At 43.7% G+C, this 14999-nt stretch overlaps 1 protein-coding gene across 4 annotated transcripts in view; it reads left to right on the top strand.

Annotated features, from left to right (window-relative positions):
- The window catches only part of AHCTF1 (AT-hook containing transcription factor 1), a 133155-nt gene that overhangs the window by 74832 nt on the left and 43324 nt on the right, over positions 1–14999 (top strand). For all 4 annotated transcript variants that reach the window (XM_053302457.1, XM_053302448.1, XM_053302466.1 and 1 more), the window contains exons 18-20: positions 4542–4665; positions 4756–4812; positions 10489–10635. In XM_053302457.1, the coding sequence (XP_053158432.1) occupies positions 4542–4665; positions 4756–4812; positions 10489–10635 (328 nt within the window). The remainder of the gene's footprint in view (positions 1–4541; positions 4666–4755; positions 4813–10488; positions 10636–14999) is intronic.

Raw genomic sequence — 14999 nt, 5'->3', positions numbered from 1 at the left:
AGTACTGGGTCTCGACCTGAAATCAGAATGTCTATCATCGATGACCCCATGCATAATTTTATGGTCAGATCAGAAGCTACTCAACCTATAGCCCTTCCTGTGCTCCCAGTCATCACGAGAGCAGTTCAGTGTATGGGTGGTGATCCACACATCAACCCCCATGTCTACATGACTGGAAAGCCTATACAGAGTGCAGACTAAGGACAATAAATATCTCTTGAAACATCCAGCACCCAACTTGCTAGTAATTGACTGTGCCATGTCTTCTACTTCAAAAGCTGGCTACAGACACACAACCCCGGCAGATAAAGAAGGGGGGAATATTCACCCCACCTCCTGTCTGTTGGTCAAGATCGCAAATTATTCCATCTGTACAGCAAAATATACACATGGGCTGTGGGAAGGCTTACATAATTCTGTGGAGGTCCTCTCCCCTGAGGAATTGAAAAGAAAGCTTCAGGAAACCATGGATAAGTCGCTTACCAGACAACAGTTGAGAAACATCTGGCTGAGTTGGAGTCCCATTCATTGACGACAGCAGTCTCCCTACGCAGACGTGTGGCTCTGCTCCACTAATTTGCATGGGGATATGAAAGAGAAAATTGATGGCTTACCTTTCAACTGGAAAGGGTTATTCAGTGAAAATACCGACTCCACTATGGAGCAAATGAAAAAGTCAAAATTCAAGGCTAAAGCTTGTACCACTATACCTACCTCCTCCTATGGCTTCAAATACCATCAGTATTCCAGACAAAAATCCACGTACAAGCATCAAGAACAGCATGATTTTATGAGGTAGTATCAGCCCTACAAGTGCCCTTTCCAGGGCAAAGGGAAACACTCAAGCCGAGCGTACTAAACAGCCTGAGCCTCAGAAGCACCACCCATTGCTCCACCTGGAACTTTCTCCCCTTCCACCATCGGGGCCATAACACCTTGGCAAGCAAGGGACAGCATCTCTCTCACAAACTCTGTTCCCCTACCAGCAACCAACATCAGGCTATACCACATAACATTGGACCACTGGGTCCTGAAGTTAATATCCTCAGGCTACACAATAGAGTTCAGAACATCCCCGAAATTTACAGGGATCAGGTTTATGCAACCTTCCCAGACGTTATTGGAAAAGGTGAAGGAGCTCCCAGCCAAGCGGATGTACAGACGAGAGGGCTTCTACTCATGGTTCTTCTTGATCCCCCCAAAGTATGGCAGCATATGGCCGATTATGGATCTGTGCTTCTTGAACAAGTTCGTCCGTTTGAGAAAGTTCCGCATGATAGAGTTACAAGAAATTCTACTTCTTCTATATCAAGAGAACTGACTTGTGACACTAGATCTCAAGGACACATATTTCCATATTGGTATCAGCAAACAACACAGAAAATACCTCAGGTTTGCCATGGGAAGTCAAATGTACCAGTACACAGTCTTACCCTTTGGACTTCCCAGGGTATTTACAAAATATATGGCAGCGGTGGTGGTGTACCTTCAGACCCAGGGTATATCGGTCTATCCTTACCAGGAAGACTGGCTTTTAACTTCCAAGGACAAAGAAGAGTTACTTTTGCAAACACTATGTACTCTCTCTTCTCCAGGACTTGGGGATCCACGTCAATTGAGAAAAGTCCAAACTGGAGCCAGTCCCAACAATAAATTACATTGGAGCAGTTCTGGGCACAACAGCCAAAAAGGCATACTTACCTCAAGAACGTTTCGAGTGTGTTAAGGACTTGGTGCTTCATGTCCAACAACATCCATCTCAGCCTGTTTGACTCATTCAGACACTATTAGGTCTGATGGCATCCTACAACACAGTGGTGAGATATGCTTGATTGAAAATGTGAAAACTACAACTGTGGTTTTTATCAGTCTTACGCCCAAATGTAGACTTGCAGACCTTGCATCTAGCATTCCCAGTTCAAATTCTGTGTTCACTTACCTGGTGGTCACTGAGCAAGAATCTACTGGAAGGGGTTCCTTTTCTAATGACCCCCCCCCATCTCTCTCTCTCAAGAGACGCTTTACTACTGGTCTGGGGGGCCCACTGTGGGAACTAACAAATACAGGGCAAGTGGACCTTTCAACAAAAACTACACATCAACTTCCTGGAGCTTCTAGCTGTCGTCAAAGCAATGAAAGCCTTCCTTCCGCTTCTATAGGGGGAGGTTGTGCAAGTGCAATTGGACAATATACAGCCCTGGCCTACATCAGCCACCAGGGAGGGACTGTATCTCAAAGTCTTTGCACTCTCAGCCTACAGTTATTGCATTGGTGCATCCGGCATCAAGTGTATCCATTAGTCATGCACATAAAGGGCCTAGACAACATCTTGGCAGACTATTTGAGTGAGACTTTTCCTCTGTAACAGCACGAATGGGAAATCAAAACAGAATGCTTTACACCTCTCTTCTCAAAGTGGATGCAACCAACCATAGGTCTGTTTGCCACTTCAGAGAACAAGAAGTGCAACCACTTCTGCTCCAGAGCAGGACATGACCCACAATCTCTAGGGGACGCATTCCAGCTGGGCTGGCAACCCCAAAGCAATCGAACACTCTTATGATTTTTAACCATTTTCTGAAGACTTTCTGAAGACTTTTTTCAATTTTTGCATTTTTCTCATAGGGAATAATGGGGATTTGAGGCAGCCCCATTCCCCACCTTTGGGACTGCCTGGGCACCCCAAAGTGGGTCTGGGGGCATGGCAGGGCCAGCCTCCACTCCGCCAAGGCACCCCAAAGTTGATAGGATTTATTGGTGATTAATCAGGAATCTTTAAAGAATTAATTTCTGGCTCCATTGGAAACCATTGCCTGAGCCTTTCCATTCAGAAAGAACACTGTGTGCCCTTTCACCTTAATAGCTTAATTGCTGTGAATCCAGCTCAGAGGTCAGAGCAATAAGCAATTAAGGTCAGTAAGTGAAAAGGCACTCTGTTATTTTCTATGGAGCCAATGCATGTCTATGGAGCCAAAATCAACTTGGGGTGCCTTGGGGGGGGGGGTGGAGGCTGGCCCTGCCATGCCCCAGACCCACTTTGGGGTGCCCTGGCACCCCCCCCCCCAAAGTGGGGAATGGGGCTGCCTCAAATCCCCATTATTCCCTATGGGAGAAATGCAAAAGTTGAAAAAATCTTCAGAAAATCATTAAAAATCATAGGAGTGTCTGATTGCTCTGGGGTTTGGTGGGTGGTTGGCACCCCTGGGTGCCTACCACCCACCCCATGTTTGTGCCCCTAGGTGATCTACATAGGCTATAATGGGCCAGTTCATGTCCCCGTTATACCATATAAGAAAAATATTAATAAAAATTGCAAACAATCATTAAAAATCATAGGAGTGTCCGATGGCTTTGGGGTTTGGGTTGTAGTTGGCACCCATGAGGCTCAAAACGGTTTGGAATGGTTCGAACCAGTTCAAATTCAAACTGAACCAAGGGAGGTTCGAGCAAAACCGAACCTCCCCACCCCACTTCAAACCCGGTTTGAATTCAAACTGAACCGGGTAAACCGGTTTTGTGCACACCCCTAATTTGTAGCTTACAAAGGCTCTTTGAAGGGTTCCTGTATTTCTAGACAGAGAATGTCCAGATAGCTGGTGGAACTCATCCTACTGACGTACAAGACACAGAAGCAATCAAGGTCCACTCTACTCGTGCCTACACTTCTTCAGCTGCACACCTATCACGGGTAACCTTCACGGACATTTGTAAAGCAGCAACTTGGTCCACTGAGTTACCTTTCAGCAAACATTATGCCATAGACATGTGATCTGCTGCTGAGGCAAGCTTCGGGAGAAGTGTTTTAAAGTGGGTGTTGCAATAGCTACTACTGCACCCTCTTCCAGGGAGAGTTGGCTAAATACCCATTCTTATGGATCTTGACCAGTCTTGATCCTGATAATCAGGTTGCTCACCTGTAACTATTGATCTGGTAGAGATCCGTCTATATCCATAAGACCCTCCCAGATCACCCCTCTGCAGTAATGCTACGCTATGTGTGTACTGAGCGTACAAGCTATTCTCCTCTGATGATAAACTCACCTGATTCCAGATGATCATCCTCCATGGCGGTCATGCAAGAACTGAAGATCATGGTGGCCTGCCCACTTTTAAATAGCATGCTGAAGGCATGTAGGCGGGGCTTGGTCACCTCGACGAGCTGCAGCATGTTACTGAGTGGGTCCTGCACAGGTGCATTACCCATTCTTATGGATCTTAATGAATCTCTACCAGATCAATAGTTATAGGTGAGCAACCTGTTTTTCTTTGGGCAGCTCACAACACAATATTAAAATGTCCATTAAAAACACATCATGTCACTACACATGTTCACAAACACACCAAAAATTCAAGGAAACTTTAAAAAGTGGTTTGGGGGTTTGCAAAGGAACCTTTTGCAATCTGTTAAATTTATAATGGTTGCAGATTTTTCATGTGTGAGGAAAAAACAATCTACCCTTGCAATCCGTTATGTAATACATTTTAAATATGCTTATGATAGCTGGGAGTTATTCCACTTATACAGTAATTTTCTGTTGCAGAGGCAGATGGAACCCTGATTGTTTGATGATTGATGGAATAATTTCCCAGTTGGGTGATTCAGTTGTGAAGCTGTGGCAAAGAGATGATGGAGGAACTGGAAGATATCCTCCTCCTACATTACATGTAAGTTGAATTTGTAATGCTTCCCCAGGTTTTAACACATGGATTGCCTAGTATGTGTATTCATCTTTATGTATGTGTTCTGCATTATAGGCACTACTTGATCTCTACTTGTTAGAAAATATTGAAGATCTCTACAAGCATGCAACTGTATCCTTTCAAGCTTAAAATATTTCAATTATTGTGACTGGCAAAGATTTGCCTCTTATTCATTGGCAAAAACACACACATGAAGTTAAGAGAACTGAAATGCCCAAGAGTGAAGGAAGTGAAAAAAGAGCAATCTCTTTCCCCTGTGGGAGAATTATGGTCACCTTAACACTGTATTCCGTGAAGAACAGAACAGCCACTCCCATCAGCAGCACACTGTAACCAAAGTTCTTAATATAAGTTTAATATTTTTTATTCTGTTAACAATGACTTTGGATCTCTGAGCCCCAGAGAGACTAGGAAAGGAGCAAACTGTCTTGTTGCTTTGCAAGGTTCCTAACAGCTCATTGCTTACGTAGTCATGCCTCCATGTACGATTTCAGGAGGACTGTAGGGACTTACCTCCACAGTTCACAGGCTAGATTCCACACCTCCCCTTCAGCAGAGAAAATGAGTTGGTTGTGTCTACAAATGGGTTGACTGTGCCAAAAATAGCCAAACCTTTAGTTTCCTATTGAACGTCTTATAAAATTGTATAATTTCATATTTCCAATTTATACACACATGTAGTCCCATTTCTTAAGACACCTTTGAAAATGTTCCTATTTCATGTTACAGCAAAAATTGAGACTGCAGTACCAGCCACAGAGGGTAGATATTGCTTAGTTTAACATTCCATCATTTTTGATTAGTTAATATGCGAAGGATAAGCAGAAGGATAAGCTTAACACAAATCTTTATGGTGATGCATGTTCCCTCACAAAATGGGTTCTGCGCCTACACAGTAACCCCTGCAGAAGAATTCTTCAGCTTCTCTAGGCACGTTTGTTATTTTTGGCAGTTTGAGTGTCTGTTGCTGAGTTCCTTTTCAACGGTTGCTACATTCACCTCGTGAAGGATTCACTCCATTTCTGTGAGAAAAAGAAATTGTTTAACATTTATTCTTGGGGTTACAATTAAGAAGTAATAATGGACAGTTAAAAAACCCTTTTCTTTGGGTGTGCCCTTTTTTCCTCAGATAGGTATGATAAAGGCTTAATTTGGTTAGGTGGAGACCACAGTGTTCGGGTTTACAAGATCTATTCATCATTTTCGAAACAAGGGAAAGCAAAGAACTCTGACTTAGAGCGGTATTGTATGAAAAGGCTTTAAGTCTACCAACCCTGATGCCACAGTCACCACTACCATTGACATCAACATCTTTTATGTCGGTCAATCATCGACACTTGGGATCAAGGTCAACATTGGAATATTCATCAGGAAGAGAGTCTCAAACCCACCACTTAGAAGAAGAGCGCTCGGAATCGATCTTTAAGAAGACCAAAGATGTCTGCAGAGGAGGACATTGATGGCATAAGAAGCTGAAATATCTGAGGGATGATTCCTCATCAACTGCTACACCGACTTTTCCATCAGCTTTGGGGACCACCACCACGACCTTGTCCTCGACAGTGCAAATCTCCTCAGACATCGATGTCAGGAGCGGCTTTGACATCTGCTCTGACATTGAAGATTCAACCACTTAGTGCATCACGATGCTGAGGATGGCATCAACATCATCACCAGCGTTGACAATCCTTTCATGTTCATCCCCTTCAATGCTGAGGATGCAAGAGACGCCCTCAACAGACAGTAGCCGGCACCTCCTGTACTTTACCTATCATTGTGGATTTCTCTAGTGGGAATTCCCAATAAATTCTGACTAGGAAAGGGACTCTTAATTCAAGTCAAAAACAACATTCAGTGGAAACTTACACTTTTGTACCTGTATTAAATAAACCAATCTCAAAAAATTTGGAATCCCTGATAAGTTCTACACAATCCACTCCATCAGGACCCACCTTTTAGAGGCTTCTCAATGCACGGTTTGGATGGGGATGAGGAAATAGAGGCTTCTCCTATTCCAAAGACTCCTTCAGCATCTCCAGCTAGAGTAACCCCACTGTCATTTCCTTTATATACCCCGAGCTTTCGTTGCAGAGAGAAGTACCACTACTCTGGCCCAGCCTATTGATCAGTGGGATGCCGAATGGATTATTGGAGTTTGTCTGGAGCTCTACACCCTGGCTGTGTTTGTGGACTTAGACAGTTTAGGGAACCCTGTTTTCCATCACCTGGACTCGCTTATGACTTCAGATACAGACCATGGAAATCTAGGAAATTGAGAGCCCTGGGAAAAGGGAAAACCTGACAGATCCTAGGCAGTCAGAAAGCCCTAATAGGGAATCATCATTTTAAAAACCTTCAGCACTGTCTCGGCCTCAACATCTTGTGAAAAACACTTCTCATAGGAATAGTCAAACTTGCTTTAAAAGCCTGAGGTGGAGATCATCCACCATTGTCCAGAGCCTTCAGAAATATCTCCTGATTAAAGAAAAGGACAGATTAGATTATTATTATTCCTCCACTGACTCAGAGGAGGGTTCTGCTTAAACATAAAATTCCTCCGACCCATCACCAGACAAAAATGTTCTCAGTCAACCATCAGACTTCCCTAAGAAAGAAACGAAGTCTTACTGAATTCAAGTGGCAGAAATGGCCAAAGTTTGGGTGTTTGAACTTAAAACCGCAATCCAAGAAGTGAAGGACCCAGTCTTTGACCTCATGTCCATGTCTGCCTCCACTCGATTGGCATCACTGCCCATGCTACTGGTTCTGACAAACTGAGCAAAATCTGCTTTGGAGACACCATCAGCCTCTACTTCAAAAAGACTGGAAAATTTATGTAGGGTTCAAGAAGAGTCCTGCCCTTTCCTTTTCAAATACTTCTAATAACAAGCTCACCCATTTCCCCCCCAAGCATGGGATTGCATAACATCAGATGCCTTTGTGTTGAGTATCATAACTTGATACGCCCTAGAGTTCACTATCCTCCCTGTCTCCCCCCGCCTTGGATAAAATACACCCACCTAACACCTATGTTACAGGAAGAGGTTCAGTCTTTGTTGGGGAAAGGGGCAATAGAACCAGTTGCTCTAAGGATTTTTTTAAAAAGGGTTTCTACTCAACATACTTTCAGATTCCCAAGAGACAAAGGCCTCTGTCCTATCTTGGACCCACATAAACTAAACAAGTTCGTGAAGACAAGAAAATTCAGAATGATAATCTTACAAGGCATTATTCTCCCTAATAGCCATGGAGGAATTTCTTGTGATGGAATTGAAGGATGCCTGTTTTCATATAGGAATAAGGCTAAGTCACATGAAGTTCTTAAGGTTCACTCTGGGAGGCCAGGTCTTCCATTATACAGTACTTGCCAGATCTTCTAGTATACAGAGATTCTCCTCTTCAAAAAATGGGGAACCCCCCGATAAACCTATTTGCAACACAAAATAAGAAATTCAAACTTGACTGCTCTAGAGCAGGTCTGATGCACTGGGGGGTGCCTTCAAATGCTGTGGAAGGAAAGCCTCTATTACCTCTTCCCTCTGTTTCCTCTATTATCCAAAATAATTCTTTTTGCACCATACATTCTACTCACCCCGTGGTGGCCCAGACAACCATGGTTTCCTGTTGTGCTCATCACAGGGACAACGCTACTGTCCACCTCCCTGTCAGAATCTGTTGTCCGAGGGAACAGATGAATAAATTAAAGAGCACCGGACCCAGTACAGATCCCTGGGGGACCCAACTTCTTACTTGCCTCCATTGAGAAAACTCTCCATTTATACCTACCCTCTGTTTCCTGTCCTTCAACCAGTTAGCAATCCTCACATGTACTTGTCCAATCCACACATGTACTTGTCCCCTTATCCCATGACTGCTAAGTTTTCTCAGGAGTCTTTGATGAGGAACTTTGTCGAAAGCTTTTTGGAAGTCTATGTATACTATATCAACTGGATCACCGTTATCCACACATTTGTTTACACTCTCAAAGAACTCCAAAAGGTTTGTGAGGCAAGATTTGTGTTTGCAGAAGCCATACTGGTTCTCTCCCAACAGGGCCTGTTCTTCTATGTGCTTTACAATTTTATCCTTGAGGATGGTTTCCATCAATTTGCCTGGAACGGACGTTAAGCTAACCGGCCTGGAATTTCCTGGATCACCCCTGGACCCCTTTTTGAAAATCAGTGTTACATTTGTTGTTTTCCAGTCCTCCGGTACAGAGCCTGATTGCAGGGATAAGTTATATATTTTAGCAAGGAGGTTGGCAATTTCACATTTGAGTTCTTTGAGAACTCTTGGATGGATGCCATCCGGCCCTGGTGATTTGCTAGTTTTCAGTTTTTCCAGACAGCTTAGAACATCATCTCTTGTCACTGCCATCTGATTCAGCTCTTTAGCCTGAATCCCTGAAAAGCCTGCTTCAGGAACAGGTATATGTTCAGTATCCTCTGCTGTGAAGACAGATGCAAAGAACTCATTTGGCTTCTCTGCAACCTCCATATCCTTCTTAATAATCCCTTTCACTCCCTCATTGTCTAATGGTCCAACCGTCTCCCTGGCAGGTTTCCTGCATCATGTATTTAAAGAGGTTTTGTTATCCCCCTTGATACTTTTAGCTAAATGTTTCTCAAACCCTCTTTTGCCTCCTTTATTGTCACCTTGCATTTCTTTTGCCAGAGTTTGTGTTCCTTTCTGTTCTCCTCATTTGGGCAGGCCTTCCAATTTTGGAAGGAAGTCTTCTTCCCTTTTATGGCTTCCTTGACGGTACCCGTTAGCCATGCTGGCATTCTCCTGGACTTAGTGGTACCTTTCCTCCTTTTGGGTATGCAGTCTAACTGGGCTTCTAGTATTGCGGTTTTGAGTAAACTCCATGCATTCTGGAGCGAAGTGATTCTCCTGATTTTCCCTTTCAGCTTTCTTTTCACCATACTCCTCATTTTGGAGAGGTTTCCTCTTCTGAAATTCAAAGTGCCTGTGTTAGACTTCCTTGGTGATTCTCTCCCCACATGTATGCTGAATTTGATTGCACTATGGTCACTGTTCCCTAAAGGGTCGATGACACTGACATCCCGCACCAGGTCCTGGGTGCCACTCAGGATGTAAAACAACTCTCCTTTTTGTGAATAAAGGGGTGCTTCTGGATCCACTCTGAAGAATACTAACTAGAGAAAATATGTTCTCAGTCAAAATTACTCTAGTGTTTAGTCTCCTTGTTGCCTTGATGGCAGAAGGGACAATTTGGACTGAATACATATAAGATTCTTACTAATACATTTGCAAGTAAGCTTGCAGAATTTTAATAAAGTGACTGGAGACCAGTGTTCCCTCTAATGGGGATTCCCAGATGTTGTTGACTACATCTCCCTTAATTCCCAACCAAAGGCCACTGCTGGGAATGCTGAGAGTTGTAGTGAACAACATCTGGGAACAGTGCTGGAGACTATGGATAAAGCCTTTTGAGAGAGAGAGACAGAGAGACTTTTTGGTATAGTGCTTTGAAAGTCCCTTGGGTGGTAAAGCTGTGTCTCTTTTTTAGTTAGTATAAATAAAAGAAAGAAGCTGTCAGAATGCGTGGAATGTCTTTGTAGTGTAGGGAACCATTTCCCATAATTCACACTGAAAAAGAATGAGTTATTGTGGATAATCTAATACTGAGGTTAGAATCTCATTTTAATATATAAACACTGCAGAGAAGATAGTTTTATATTGTTCAGTGAAGGTGTTGTCCTTTCTAGCTTTTAACAGGCAATTCTAATCTACACGACAATTGCCCTTAATATTGCTTATCAGACTATTTATTTACTCTTGGACATCATGCATTCCTATCCAAACAAGACTGAGACTTCAATGGACTCTTTTCCAGCTGCCTTTGCAGTCCCTATAGGTGTGGTTAAATTAATTCAAGGTTTTTGGTGTTTGGATCACAGTGAATATGAGGTAGGTATATTGAGCAAATTATTGCAACTTTAGTATAAAAGGAAGCTTTAAAATAGCATAATCTCATTCGTATTTTGTTTCCAACAATCCAGTGAGCAGAGGTGCCCAACGTTGGGCCTCTGGCTGTTGGATTACAACATCATCTCTGATTATTGGCCCCTGGGGATGCAGGGAAAACTCTATTGGCAGTCATAACATAGCAATCCCAGTTGTTTAAAAAAAAAAATTCCATCAAATTTAATGGGATCTCCTGTTGGTCGTACCAGTGGCTTATAAGTGTGTATTGGGCAATGGCTTTTGCACCAGCATTCTGTTATGGATCAGGTTGGAAACCTAACTTTTCACAGTACACAGTTCTGTCACTGGAAGTTCCTTTTGCTTGTTGGAGGCACATGCTTACGTGACAGGCCAGCACAGCTCAGTTGTCAGAAGCTCCTTTCATTCAAAGAAGAATAAGTGTCATTTCACATTTGGAAGGAGCTTCTGATAACTGAGCTGTACTTGACAAAAAGCAAGATAAAGTAAGAAACAACCAATAGTATTTTGTTGGTGTAACTTAACTGGTCTACCCTTGATAGAGCTGTGTGGGTGGCAACTATTATATATCAGAACTGTGTTTTATGTAGCAGCACAGTGCAGAATGTCACATAATGGGGACACCCACTTCCAAGTAGAATTTCTAGCCATCACCGTGTCGGCTGTATTGACCTGCTGAAGACATTATAGGTGCACTCTGGCTGAAAAAATTACTAACTTTTAGCACTGTAGAACAGACCCTAGCCCACTTGAATTTCATAAGATACTTCTGTAGGTAGCTTGACTCATTCTCAATCACAGGTATAAATAATTGATCCAATTTCATAATTCATTTTTCAGTTTAATGCAGAACTCTAAGAGTGAAAATAATACTGAACAGATCTCGTATTCTTTTGTTAATATTTGCATTTTCCAAAAGCCTACTAAAGATCTGGATCGAGATCTGTCAAGATCCTTGAGAATGGGAACTGCACCTGTGCAGGACCCTCACAGTAGAATGTCGCAGCTCATTGAGGCAACTGAGCCCCACCTCCACACCTACAGCGTGCTATTTAAAGGCAGGCCGGGTGCCATGTTCTTCAGTTCTTTTCCAACTGCCGTTGCATTCAGTCTTCAGGCTGTCGCTTTTCGTCAGTGAAAGTTCTTCAGTGCGAGTTCCTCTGTTTAAAAAAACCCGGACTGTTAATTTTAGACTACTGACTCAGGAATGGCTTCCAGACTTCGTCAGTGTAAATTCGACTTCAGAACAGACTTTGACTACATTTTTTGATATGGCTGAGCAGAAATGGAGCTTTAAGAGGTGTGAGGGCTATAGTACAAAGCTTCCCTCGAAAGACCTCCATGAGGTGTCTGATCTGCTTAGGAGAAGAACACAACGTATCCTCTTGTAAGACATGCTTACCATTTTCTAAGCAGACGTGCAAGAATTGGGCTCTGCAGCTTCAGGCCGCCATTTATGATGAAGTGTTAAGCCCTTCGACATCGCGCAAACCCTACCCCACAACTGCGGCATCGACATCTAAAGACTCAACTCCAACAACTAAGCTACTTCCTTAAAACCAAAGGTTTCTTCAAAGTCGAATGAAAACTTGACACAGGGCCATTCAAAGTCCAATGAAAAATGGTCAAGATTGGATACTCATTGGTCATCCCCACGACCAAAGAAGGCCAAGATTGTGGACTTGACGGAGAAGACACCGTCCCCATCCTGTTTGCAAAACGTGACTTGGAACTCCTCATCAACCCCTATCAAGGTCAACCGCCACCACTTGTCATCTAGAAACTCGACGTTGAGGAAAGAGACACAACAAGCTTCAGATAGACCAGGACAGGAGCAACCTCTTGATGTTGATCGCTCTTCGACATCGAAATTGTCGACATCGAGGGCTTGATCTCTGTCTCCAGCACAAACTACAGTTGACTCATTGGCCCCGTTGACAGCACCAGATTGGCATTGAGAGTCTCTGTCGATGCCGACACACCTTCCATTGGCATCAGGAGTGCAAGTTCCAGTCTCAAGCTTGAATACACTAGTATTCTTGGTCTCGAGAGTGGTGACTTCTTAACGGCAAGCCCTGATACAGACGTTCGATGTCAAAGAGGAAGACAGGGAGGCTGTATTGGACCCTGCTACTGCCCGCACCTTGCTTTCCATATTGGATTGTAATTTGAGCACTCCATTGACATCCACATTCAAAGGTTTCCCTCCACGGGCTTCTGAAGTAGGAATTCAGCGTGCTATTTAAAGGTTGGACAGGCACCATGTTATTCAGTTCTTGGATGACCACTGTGGAGGGTGATCATCCAGAATCCAGTGAGTTCATCACTGAAGGAGAATAGCATGCACACTACTTGACTGATCTAAAGTCACAGGGGTTGGCTAATGTATCTTTGAAAGTACATATCTGAACGGTGTCTTTTTTATATTGATTGAGTGATGTTGTTGACTGCCTTGGGGGTCTTCCTCGAAAAGTAGATAATAAATATTGAGCATATCAAAAAGGCTGTGCTCACAGAAGACTTTTTCAGCAACCCTCCTAGCTATTCTCAAAACTTAGGGACCCTTGAGTAACACTTCATTAGGTACAAGGGATTACTAGTGGAAGAGGTCACTAACCTCTTAAGCACATCTGCCTCTCTGGATCCTCGTCATAAATGATTAAGATGCATATCTAAAATAGGTGGATCTGGATTGTGATTCGTTGCACTGATAAGAGTGGAGTTCACCTACACAGGACCATTTGGGCAAAATTGATTAGCTCCTCAAAGCGCTTAGCCCCGCTCCCTGCACTTGCTCAGTTTGGGCGGGCTAGTGTTTTTTGCCTCAGTTACTTTCTGATCACCACTGTGTTAGCACCTCAGACAGTGGGCTGCTAGACTGGAACAGTCTTATTCTGTGGAAAACGAAAATTGAAACACAATCAATAGATTTTCCTCTGAATCAGACCAGACTATTCATTGTCTCAGTGTTTTAACTTTGTTCTATCTAATGGACTGCTTTTCTCAGACACAACTTTGGACTGTTTAACGGCTTACACACGGAATGGACTCTTGCTTGGCACATGAGTATTATTGTCATTTTATTTAGTTACTATGGATAAGAAAAAGACCTTTAAGTGCTGTCTGTGCTGCAGTGCAAAACGGCCCTCAGTGGACGACCATGAACTCTGCCTGCTTTGTCAGGGGGAGAGCACAATGCCTCTATTTGTAAGATTTGTCTTAATTTCTCCTACCAGACCACAAAAAATAGAGCCCTTTGTTTGCTGGATGCCCTTTATGATGATGTGCTGCACCCCGGAACGCTGATGCCAGGATCTCTAGTGGACACCCTGTACCTTCGATATCCGGCACAGTATCAAGATTGACATTGAGCTCAGTGTCGAAGTCGGCGTCAGCATCTGCCATTGCGCAGTCTAAAACCTCAACGCGGATCGCTCTGACATCTTCCATTGACACGTTTAAGGCACCTAAACCTTCCTCAGAACTGACTCATCAAAAGAGGCATAAGCCTCGACATTGGGGCTCTGATGCCAAAGGGGTGCCACCTTCCAAGAAGCATCAGGGTGCCAAGACTAGTGCGAGCTGATTTCCACCCCTTTGCGGGTCAAACCATCCTCAGTGACTCTTCAGTCAGCCCAATGACCCCTTGATCTTGCCCATTGACACCATAAATCGTGGATCTAGATCTTCTGTGTCTACAGCACAATGCCCAGCTTCAACATCGAAGGTGACAATGTGGTCAATGCCGGCCACAGTATTGACTGCTCGATGCCATGAGCACTTCAGCAACAACGCCAGGGCAATCTCCATCTCCAGCCACTCTCCGTCCTGTATCTTCCCCGGTCTCTTTCAACATTGATGTTGACGATGATTATCTAGAAGCTGGCTTGGGACCTGATGCTGCCCAATGCCTCTTGAATATGCTGGATTCCACTGAAAGTACTTCATCGGCATCAACCTTCTATGGTTTTCTTAGCCAAGGCCTCAATGCTGAGGATGATGGAACATCCTTTTGGATACTGAGAACCCCAGGTACTTAACCATCTTGGGCTCGTGTCTCTACTCATTTGGCGCCTTCGGCTTTCCAAATGTAAACTTGTACATGTCCATGGAAAGTCCCAACTTTCCACACAAGGAAAACTTCCCTTGTTGCCACACAAGGCTTAGTTTGTGAAGGCGGAGGAAGGGATGTATCGCAGGTTTCCATCTGATTACCACGAATATAGACTTTGGAATGCCTGTCGCCAATCCTCTGCGTCAGTGGTACCTATTGCCACACAAGTGATCCCTCCACAAGAACTGCTGAAGCCTGCTGCTTTTATGATCTC

The sequence above is a fragment of the Hemicordylus capensis genome, chromosome 1 (genome assembly GCF_027244095.1).
Source record: "Hemicordylus capensis ecotype Gifberg chromosome 1, rHemCap1.1.pri, whole genome shotgun sequence".
In the NCBI taxonomy this organism is placed as follows: domain Eukaryota; kingdom Metazoa; phylum Chordata; class Lepidosauria; order Squamata; family Cordylidae; genus Hemicordylus; species Hemicordylus capensis.
Note: the sequence above shows the minus strand (reverse complement) of the source record. Positions and strands in the feature narration are given on the sequence as shown.